Source organism: Mytilus galloprovincialis, chromosome 6 (genome assembly GCF_965363235.1).
Source record: "Mytilus galloprovincialis chromosome 6, xbMytGall1.hap1.1, whole genome shotgun sequence".
NCBI lineage: Eukaryota > Metazoa > Mollusca > Bivalvia > Mytilida > Mytilidae > Mytilus > Mytilus galloprovincialis.
In genome coordinates this window covers 69318106-69329536 of record NC_134843.1, presented here as the reverse complement: position 1 = coordinate 69329536, position 11431 = coordinate 69318106, and the positions used below count along the sequence as shown (strand labels likewise).

Sequence of the window (11431 nt, the reverse complement as noted above, 5' to 3'; positions counted from 1 at the left end):
TTTGTTCATCCTTTAGAAGAAATATTGACATCTGTTTAATGTGCCATTGACCGTCATATGAACGATCTAGGCTCATAATCTAAGATTTGCTGTAGCGGCCATGTTTTTAATTGGACCAAAACAAAGGTAGGATTGTTGGTAACATTCCTGCATAGTTTCGTCAAAATCCGTCAAGTGGTTTCAGAGAAGAAGGTGAAAATGTAAAAGTTTACGACGGATGACGGACGCAACGTGATGGTAAAAGCTCACACTGACTTTCAGTTAGGTGAGCTAAAAAGGATTATATTTTCATCCCAATTTTTATCAATTATGTGTATAGTAATCCTTTGGGTAAACATTTTATCAATTCAATGAGATATGAGGAACTCTTTCTTTTGAATTCTATAGTCGGATAATCGGAAGATCTGCTATATGTATGTAGACAAAAAGACAAAAATTACAACAAAGTTCCAAAGTCATAACATTTGTATATACTAGAACACACCCGTGATATCACAGGTCCGTGACTGAATTAAAGTATATAACTATGCGTAAGCCTTATTTTAGTACTAGTATTGTCATCTGATAAAGTCATGCCGATTATAAGTTTCACAGTTTTCTCTGCTTTCAAAATCTTTCTGTTTGAACCCGTCGACCTGGATTTTATCAGTTATTGGTAATATTGGAGTATTTTTTAATAACAGCATTGTCCTATATTAGTTATAAATAAAGTTGAATTCTTTGATTCGCTGTTTTAAGTCATGCCGGCTAACAAATCCAAAACTACCTATACGCCTTATTTTAAGTCCAGATTTTTTGTATTCGTATTGACATCTTAGATAGTCATACTGATTAAAATACTACAATAGGGAACAATATGACAATGATTGAATTTAGAAGTGTCAACCCTTTGATTATGACCCGTGTATATAGCAAAATCCTAAATACACCGTTTTGTGGTGCGCCTGTAAGATACGTAACGTACAGATAAGGTAATAGGTAACAGGTGAATATATTATTTATATCGATATCGGATTCTACCCGGAACTTGTTAATGTTATGTGGAAAACAAACGGGTCTGGAGTGGTGTAAATTCTAATCAACACAATTGTTCTAATATTAGCTATATATAAAGTTGAATTCTTTGGTTTGTCATTTTTACCCCATGACGGCTGACAAATTCGACCTCGTTATTTTAGTATTATAGATATATACAAAAATATTTGATCTTGACAGTTTCTTTTGTAGGTAAACGTGCTTCGTTTGGTGAAGAGATATTTTGAAATGGAATTCTTTTATAGAGATATTGTCAAGATTTTACAAATGAATCATGCCATTAGTATATCACTTCGTCAGGTTAAGAGGTATTTAAAAGAAATGAATCTTGCTCGTAGAAAAGACTACTCAAATATTCGATCTGTATTTAACTTTGTTCATACGCAAGTCACTTCATACGGACCAGCGCATGGATATCGTTGAATGTATCAGAAGTGTAAGCGGCACGGGTTTAAAATAAAAAGAGACCGCATTAGCCTCATGCTTAACACAATTGATCCAGAGGGGATATATCTTAGAGCCCGGCGAAGACTAAAAAGAAGAGAATATTTTTCAAGGGGGCCAAATTTTTGTTGGCATTTGGACTCCTACGATAAATTGAAAAGATATGGCTTATGCATCAATGCTTGCATCGATGGGTTTTCCAGGAAAATAATATGGCTCAAAGTTGGTAGATCTAGTAGTAATCCAAAAGTCATAGCTAGGTATTTTATAGACGCAATAGAAGAGCATAGAGGTCATCCATATAGCATGAGAGGTGATATGGGCACAGAAAATGGGCTGGTTGCAGTAATGCAGACGTTGTTTGCTGGAGATGAAGTGACAATACCTTTCATTTACGGAAAAAGCACTATGAACACTAGAATTGAGTCCTGGTGGGGCATTTTGCGAAAGAAGTGCTGTCAAGTATGGATATCAGCGATGAAAGGCCTTCAGGAACGAGGTCAATTTTCAGGAGACAAACTTGACATTAACCTAATTCAATTTTGTTGCATGCAGTTACTTCAGGTACCTTTCTTTTCTATTTGTAGAAATATTTTACCTTCCAATATGAGCTCATGGCAATAGGCTTTCTTTGAAAGATCCTTTTTGATACCAATTTTTGTTGTACGTTTTACTTGTTAAAAACTCTTATTTTGATATAAGGAATGTATTATGTTTTTTAATCAATCCCTCACAAAACGGTATTTTAAGGGAAAATATAGATTATTTGATACGTTGCTTGGAGCATAACTACGTAATTGGCTTACACTTCAAAATTGTTTTATTTTAGTTATCAGTTAGGTCATTACACGATCTACTGTATCTACTAAATCATTGGAATGTCACTCCGTATTCATCGTAGTAATCTTCATTTGACTAATTTATTTTAGGATGAAGGATTTGATATCGTTTAACCCCGCCTCATATTTTTAAGTGTGCGCCTGTCTTATGCCAGGAACCTTTGTCAGAGTTTGTATTTGAATTAATCTTTTAATTTCTTTCTGGGAGAAGGTTTCTCATTTGGTTTGCCTTGGTGTTAAGTTGGCATATCCTCATGATGCCCTATGGGACCATACATAGACGGTCGTACATGGTGTACATGCTGCATGGCGGCCTCCGTATGTCACGCTTTAATTGTTCGATGATTTGGTATCTGATTGGCATTTATTCCATAAATTGTACCTGACTTCTAATGATTGTAACGTATAGGAGTTTTTGTAATAAGTAATATCCTATTTTAACGTATAAACTCGTAAACGACATACATATCAAATGTGATCTGGAACAGAAAAAAAAATAACATCATAGAAAAAAGTTACCCACATTAGGATTTCTCGGTAACGCGAAATTGTAGAAGAGGGACGAAAGATACCAAAGGGACAGTCAAACTCATAAATCTAAAACAAACTGACAACGCCATGGCTAAAAATGAAAAAGACAAACAAACAACAGCACACACGTCAAAACATAGAAAACTAAAGAATAAACAACACGAACCCCACCAAAAAACTAGGGGTGATCTCAGGTGCTCCTGAAGGGTAAGCAGATCCTGCTCCACATGCGGCACCCGTCGTGTTGCTTATGTGATAACAAATCCGTCTAAGGGGGACGATCCGAGAATTTTGAAAAGGAAGGGTGCTAGAACAAATGAGGGGTGGTGGTGTGCCAGGCTACTATTTGCCGATTTTGGCCTATATTTCACATGAATTTAACAAAATTTTCCAAAAAAAAAAGGGGGTGCACATACCCGGAACACCCACTTCCCCCACCTTTTAATCGTGTGCTGTTGAATCTGGACATATTTTGAGAATGACACATATACTTTCAGTCGACGTTTCGTCTTAATGTATGTTTGCCAATCAGAACCTAGAGAAGACAATTACGCCAACAAGATTGGATTTTTACAATCTAATTGAAATTAAATCTCTCACTCGCTATTTTTTTTATTCTTGGTCGCTGCGTGGGACGCAGCGACCAAGAATAAAAAAAATAGCGAGTGAGAGATTTAATTTCAATTAGATTGGGATTTTTACAGTGACATTTGGAACAAACTGATCAGCCCTACTTCTAACGGTAGTGTACAATTAATGGGGAAGATTTTAATCAGATTGCATTTGAAAATCTTGTGATTTGATTGGCCTTTTGTCCTGATGGCTTTGTCTTCTTTACAGAACGAACTAGATGACACTGCGCAGGTATGGAACACTCATTATATTAGGAGAAGTAGAGAGTATGTTTTTCATGGACGGCCTGTCAACATGTATCTTTATCCCGACTTGTTCAATGCTGAGGAGCATATTCGACTGGTCGATGACGACGTGCTACACTTTTGTCGATCAGAATGCGCTGAAGAGGACGAGTACCCATGCGAAGAAGAGATTTTTGAGTTGGGATGCATTTACATGGAGGAAAATCTACTGAAACCACCCGAAAACGTCGACGAGTCAGTAGCGCTATACCTAAGTTTGCGTCGCTGGTTTATTCAACAGCTATGAAAATGAAAGAGATACAAAATAAATAAATTGGTTTATGCTCTCGCTCTTTTGTATTTGCATGTAGTGATATACAAAGCAGTACCTTACGAAATGTGTTCTTCTATCACACAGGTACAAAATATGGTAGGTTTTTTTTATAAAGATCTTGGCTTTTGACTTTGTAAACGTTCCAAAATGATACGTGGAAATAACCATGCTAATGATTTTTGTTGTATATCAGACCGAGAGCGTACATACATAGGTCTTTTGATACTTGAACTGTCAATCAACTGTTTGCTAATTACACTTGTTCCATCTTGTTCCGTATGTCAATTTTCTGAGATATTCTCCAATGCTTCTCTTTCTTTTGCTCTATCTCACACCGTATCCAAACGTTGGTCTTTTGTTCTTTTTGCGAAAAAAAAATACTTCTTCTTTTGCGCTCTCTTGCACCGTATCCCAACCTTTTTCTTTTCTTCTTTTCGCTCAAAATAGCTCTCCCCTCACAACTTATCCCCACCTTTGTCTTTTGTTTTTTTTTCTCGCTCCAATGGGCTCTTTTCCGTTCCTATTCCCGGTACCCCCGGTGATCTACACTGCTCTGATCCGTGCTCACAACCTTGCTTTTCCTACTTTTGGCGTTATTTTGACAGCAAAGGAGGAGAAGAGAGACTGTGGCCGATGCAAAATGTAACCATGAGTCGTATGAGCAAGCCAACGAGTCATACGAAAAAGCCAAGAGTCGTATGAGCAACCATACGAGTAGTATGAGGTACCCTACGAGCAACGACTCTCTCGGTCTCTTTCACTCACTTGTTAGGTGTTTGTGTCTTGTGTCCAAAATTCCTCAAAAATAGACATGAGTCGTATTAGCATAGCTTTGAGCACTATGAGCAACATTTCGATTCGTATGAAAAAGAGTGGACACACTGAAATGTCTCGCCTGTTCCAGTGTTCATAATATAACTTATGTTGTAAGTATAAAAAACAAGTTTAAACCACAAGCATTATAAATAAATTAACATTTAAATGATCAATGTACATGAGACGAAGGTGAGATAAACCCTTTCAGACAGAAATCTAGTTCATGCACTCATTCCATACAACAAATCTAGTTTACCTATTGCTAAAAGTATCTCCGAATAAACCTCTTACAAAATAACCTTGACCATGAAATATAGGTCAAGATCAACTTACACCTACTTAACAGACATACACACCTTACAATTATTCCCAACACCAAATATAGTTATACTATCCCTTTAGTATCTGAAAGAAGGCCAAATCAGATAAATGTAACATTGGCCAATGAACCATGACCTTGAGGTCAAGGTCAAATGATTATTGCCAGAATGGAATCCATACACGAAATATAATTGACTTCTGAGAAATAGACCATATCACAAATTTTTAATTTGGCCAGTCAACCATGAAAAAGAGGTCAAGGTCAGATTATTATTGACAGACAGACATGTACACCTTACAAACATTCCATACACCAAATATAATTGACTGGATACTTATAGTATCTGCAAAATAGACCAAAACACCATAAAAAATATACTTTGAGCACTGAATCATGAAAATGAGGTCACGATCAGATGTCACCTGCCAGTTGGACATGAACAACATACAATCATTGCACAACCAATTATAGAAGACCTATTGCTTTATAGATATGGACTTATAAAAAAGAAGATGTGGTATGATTGCCAATGAGACAACTATCCACAAAAGACCAAAATGACACAGACATTAACAACTATAGGTCATCGTACGACCTTCAACAATGAGCAAAGCCCATACCGCATAGTCAGCTATAAGAGGCCCCGATAAGACACTGTAAAACAATTCAAACGAGAAAACTAACGGCCTTATTTATGAAAAAAAAATGAACGAAAAACAAATATGTAACACATAAACAAACATTAACCTTGTTAACTGATCCATGCAATGATGTCGAGGCCAAGTGAAAACTGACTGACAGACATGAGGACCTTGCAAGGTAGTACATATCAAATATACGGGTATCCTAATACTTATATTAAGCGAGAAATTATCATTGCAAAAGAAAAAGATTTTTTTTCTCAAGTAGTTACTGAACCATGGAAATGACGACAAGGAAAATCGTCATGACAGACGAAAAGTTCGTAACATAAGGCATCTATATATAAAGTATGAATTATCCAGGTCATCTACCTTCTGGAAAATAAAGCTTTTAAATCAAGCGCTAACGCCACCGGATCACTATTCCTAAGTCTCGCTTTCTGCGACAGAAGTCGCTGGCGAGACAAAAACCCTGAAAGTAACGACTCTTAACGCTGTAAAGCATGATTCAGACTAACGTTTCACCGCACACACACCACCATTTCCACGCTGAGACCTTGACCTTTTACCTTGAAAATCGATAGCTTCCGAGTAGATACAAAGGACTATCATCAAAACTCGTCAAAACTCATTGAAAGATGTTGATTCTAAAGTGTCCACAAAGGGATGATATGGACAACATAAACAATTACAAGTATTACTGCGACCTTGACCTCTGACTTTGAAATTCAAAAGCATCCGTGATATTGTTTTGGACTATCATCAAACGAAGCATGCTGATTCTAGAGTGTCCACAAGAAATGTTTCGGTGGAAGGACGGAAGCTTTCAAATATTCCCACGCAACTAAATTAGCAAATAAATCTGTCGTTCGTCATTACTGTGAAGTTTCAAAACATTTAGTCTAACAGTTTCAGAGGAGAAGATTTTAGAAAATCGGCCAATGAGAATCTAAGGTTTGCTATAGCGACCCTGTTTTTCATTGGACCAGAACAAAAATAAGTAAGTTCGTAAAGAACCTTCAACTGAACATTCCTATAAAGTTTCGTTTAAATCCGTCCAGTGGTTTCAAAGAAGAAGATGAAAATGTGAAAAGATTACGACGGACGACGGATGCAACTTGATGGTCAGGTGAGCTTAAAATGTAGCATAAGGACATGAAAGATAGACTGTGCCAAGTTCAAAGTAAATCCCTTCAGTGGTTTTTGAGAGAAAATTTTCGGAATGTTAACAGCGGGCGACATACGATGGAAAGCAAAAGCACAAATAGTCTTCGGCTAGGTATACTAAGCTAAAAAATAAATATCATGAAATCTCCTTCAATATCTTTATTTGGCCAACAAAACTGACAAAATAATATAAAGCTGAAAAATGGGGGCCCGTATGCATAACACATCTTAAGGTTATATTTGTTCGTAAAGGACAGTTTTTTCTTCAAAAGCAATGGACGTCTACTGGTACTCTAAATGGAAATCTTAACTTCAGTATTTTTATGAATACAGGCTCAGGCCATTCTCAGTAATGCATCATACTCAGTACATTTTATATATTGAACTGAAAAGCAAACTTAATCATGTTTACTTAATAATATTTACATTAAAAAGTTACATTCAGTGCATATGATATTAAAGTTTTACTAAAGAAAAAAAGCTAAAAACTTTATGATCTTATTTAAATTGGTCTAAATTTGAAAAAAATGAAAACAAAATTTCGACAGGAATACCTCTGACTCAGCAAAAAAGTGTAATTCACACTGAATAAAAGTGTCAACGAGTTAAAATACTGGTGGAAAGGTTATTTATTGGTTACATGCCTAAAATTACCCCAGTTGCTGGAAACTACTCTGATACTTTCAGAAAGTACTCCTACAGCTTATTAAAAAAAAGGCAAAAAAGGGACATATCTCCCAAGACGAGACATTGAAGCAATGTAATTTATATGCTGACCAATATTTTGATAGCTTTACTGCTTTACAAATACTGAGGCTAACCTCATGATCTATTTCAAGCCATTTGAACATTGTTAGTAAACCCTTTAGATTATGTTTACCTAGTTAAGATCAGGACCCTTTTGATTTTTACAGGGTCAAAGATTTTAATATGTTTATGATGGATAGTTGACCCATATCGATAATACTTTCAGACTGGTGACTTAAAATGCAAGAGGTGGGATTAACTTCAAATGACATATTTTAATGCCATTTGAACCATGCATGTTTATTTTGTTGAGACAAGTATACACTCTACATTTATAATCTTCAGTTAAACACATCTAGATTCAGTCAGGCCAGTCACTCAAATGATGCTGCAGTGATCTAGCATTGATGTAAGCATGGTTAAACAATGTGCATTTAGTCCCTGACAAATTTACATTTTGTTGATTCTTCTTTGAATCATTACATGAAATCATACAATACAATCTTAAAACAATGTGCATTTAGTCCCTGACAAATTTACATTTTGTCGATTCTTCTTTGAATCATTACATGAAATCATACAATACCAACTTATTGAATGTAAGTGATAAAGGCAAAAGAAAGGAATGTCCAAACTTCAATCAAAGAAGTGACTAAACATAATCCATCTCCCACATGTTTGTTTTGAATATGTTCATAAAGTCTTCTCTGAGGTCAGCAACAGACTCATAACAAGATGGCAGTTGTAGCATATTCCCACAAGTCTGAGCTGTGGGTCTCCTCTCAAAACCTGAAAGCATACTAAATGCTACATTTAATTGGTAACACATGAGGTTTGATCCAGTACAAAAACGCATAAAGTTTTGAAGTCCTTTCTCGTCTAAACTTTTTATAAACTTTTTAAGATAACCAGCCACAATCTGTTCTTTGAGTTCAAGAACATCAGGAAACTTTAGAAGTTTCAACACTTTTGCAACTGTTGGGTTCTTGTTTTCATATAGTTGGACCAATTCTTTTCTGTTCACTGAAAGTTTATTACGGAATATATCTTTCCAACATTCAATCACAAATTTTGGTTCTTGTAAAATTTCTTTATGCGCTATTTCTTCTATCAAACGTTTAATATTTTCTGCATTTGGGTACTTTTTGCAATTATAGACCTCCAGCACATCAATCAGCTCTCCAATTTCAACATTAAATCCTTCTAAAGCATACTGAATAGTCACTTTATCTGGGTAAGGTATATACTGTAGGAAGGTTTCAACCAAATCTACTTCTGTTTTCCCATACATAGCATCTTCAAAAATTGCCAAACTTATTTTGATTGGAAAATATCCGAATTGAAGCCCATTACAAATAATAGAGGCTACTGACTCCCAATGTTCACGTTGCATGTCATGACGTAATATAGGGACTTTTGTAGAATTACCCTCGCAACATCTCAAATAAAATGTGTCCCAAAAATCAGTAAATATGTCTCTCAGAATACCAATCCCTTCCCCTGCTTCCTCTTTCCCATTATCCATAATCCTTATTACTTCACATTGTCCAAGATCTAGAGTTTTGTCCCGAAATAAGTCTATCAACTCACAAAATGTGTTGCTTTTATGAATCTTAATCACTCTCTTGGTATGTTCCTCGTCCGAATATAGTAATATATTAGGCACAACCAGTGGTTCATTTGGAATGGGCTGTTGGAGGGGCGGCTCATTTAAAGAGATTATCAAATCTTGTGGCTCATTTGAAGGAATCAGTTGGGATGGTGTCTCAACACGGTCCTCTACAAAGTTAAACAAATTCTGAACTGAATCATTTGATGATTCATCATCATTTTCAATTGGACTTACTGGCAAATTTAGCGGCAATGTTTCATTATAACTGTCAACTGATATATCATGTGGCACTATATCTACATATGGATTCAATGCCACCAGCATCATATTATTGCCAGAAGGTTGACCAGAAATGACAAAAGTATCATCTTCATTAACTCTTAGCTGGACTGTTTGTGGAGTTAATGATGAAGTCTCTGAAGGTGAATCATTTGATGGATTAAATTTATCAGAAGGTAAGTTAGCGCCTTTGCCTGCAGCTGCAGTTGAAACGTGTTTATTTACTTGTAGTAATTTGGGATCAGGTAAACTATCATCAGATGGAGATTCCATTTCAGAACAGCCCACAGCAGTTGTTGGTAACTTCTTGCTGTATATGTAAAATCGTAGAAGTTTTGATCCTGTCAAAGTATATAGGTCTGCAATTGTGCAATCATTGTCCATTCTGTCTCCCATAAAATTTCTGACTTCATATTGAAATTCTGTTACTTTTCCTCTTTTCGATTTGCCATTCAGGAAAAATACCTTCTTCCCATGTTGCAGGATATCATCCTGCCTCCAGGTCTTAGGTGCATTGATGTATCTTGCGCCTCCACCATTTGGTGTCCTGACTTGACGATATTCACTACTTCTGTAATCGTAATCAAACCACCCAATTTCAATCTTCCTCTCGTGCTTTTTGGCATTGTCATTTCCTTTGAGCTTTTCACTTCTGTTAGTGGGTCTTGTGTCCTCTTCATGGGCATTTTTTTCTTTTTTCTTTCTTTTGTTCTTTTTTTCATAGGAACATTTGCTGTCTTCCTCACTGACATTGTGGTCACTGTCTGATGACTTATCATGTTTCACTTTGCGTCCCATTTTTTTCCTAAATTTATGGAACAGACCTTCTGTTCTTTGATTTTTTTAAACATTTTGTACTTTTGTCTTAAAATGACGTTTTGCTGCATGGATATCTCCATAACTTATCATAAGGAACTTGTGCAGGTCGGTATCAGTCATGTCCAGCAAAGTCTGGGGATCGACCTACAAAATTATAAAAAAAATAATAGAATTATTGCATGTATGAGCCAGCACCTTAAACTGTTATAGTGGTTGTGTAAGTGTGAGTTACTGGACAAATGATACCAGAGCATTTGTTTTGTGACAAAGATTTTGATAGGACAATCATGGAAGTCTTCCATGGGACAATGTAATATATCATTACCGGTAATCTAATCTATGACAGATGACAAATGATGGTAGCGTGATAGCTCACATGACCATGATGACCCTTTGCTTCAGGTGAGCAAAAAACATAATACATAATCAAATTGAACAATCGATGCAGTATGTTACCATAAATAGTTGAGCAATCTAAGATTTGTTATTTTTTATTGATAATATAACAATTGTAGTTTTCCTCTCAGGTCAATACAAGGTTATAATATCCAAATGCCATATGTATATCAACATTGGACTTTGGCCTGTAACAAGTGTTGATATTCATTTGTCAGGCAGATACAATCTCTCATCATATACGTCATGCCTTATACAGTGCTTTTTGCACATGTGTAACGATTGGAAGGAGACAAGCCGTATTTGCAAAACCTGGACTGATAACCCTGTACCAGCCCAATGACGTCACTACCCAGGCTAATATGGCCGTATCAACCAGGGCAGAAAATCCATATCAGCTTCCAATGTTATTCTACCTTATTGTCGGAAGAATTTGATGAATAGATTAATATATGGGTAAATCCATATCAGCACGACTATCATCTCTCTTCCCATATCGGCCCTCGACTACGTCTCAGGCTGATATTGGAGTCTTGGGATAATAACCGGGGCGATATAGATTTACCCCTATATTAAGCTATAAGTATTGACC

The 11431-nt window shown here is 36.1% G+C and overlaps 1 protein-coding gene and 1 long non-coding RNA gene across 2 annotated transcripts; one reads left to right on the top strand and one right to left on the bottom strand.

Annotated features, from left to right (window-relative positions):
- Positions 1-1553: 1553 nt before the first annotated feature.
- On the top strand, positions 1554-4055 carry LOC143078289 (uncharacterized). Its single transcript, XR_012979156.1, has 2 exons — positions 1554-2043; positions 3690-4055. It is a non-coding gene; the product is annotated as an uncharacterized LOC143078289 (long non-coding RNA).
- Positions 4056-7781: 3726 nt separating this feature from the next.
- Positions 7782-10488, bottom strand: LOC143080183 (uncharacterized). Its single transcript, XM_076255913.1, has one exon. The coding sequence runs from the start codon at positions 10420-10422 to the stop codon at positions 8386-8388; it is 2037 nt and encodes a 678-aa protein (XP_076112028.1). The 5' UTR covers positions 10423-10488; the 3' UTR covers positions 7782-8385.
- Positions 10489-11431: the final 943 nt, after the last annotated feature.

Coding starts and splice junctions, on each gene's coding strand:
- LOC143080183 (XM_076255913.1), bottom strand. CDS start 10,422: ATGGGACGCAAAGTGAAACATGATAAGTCATCAGACAGTGACCACAAT.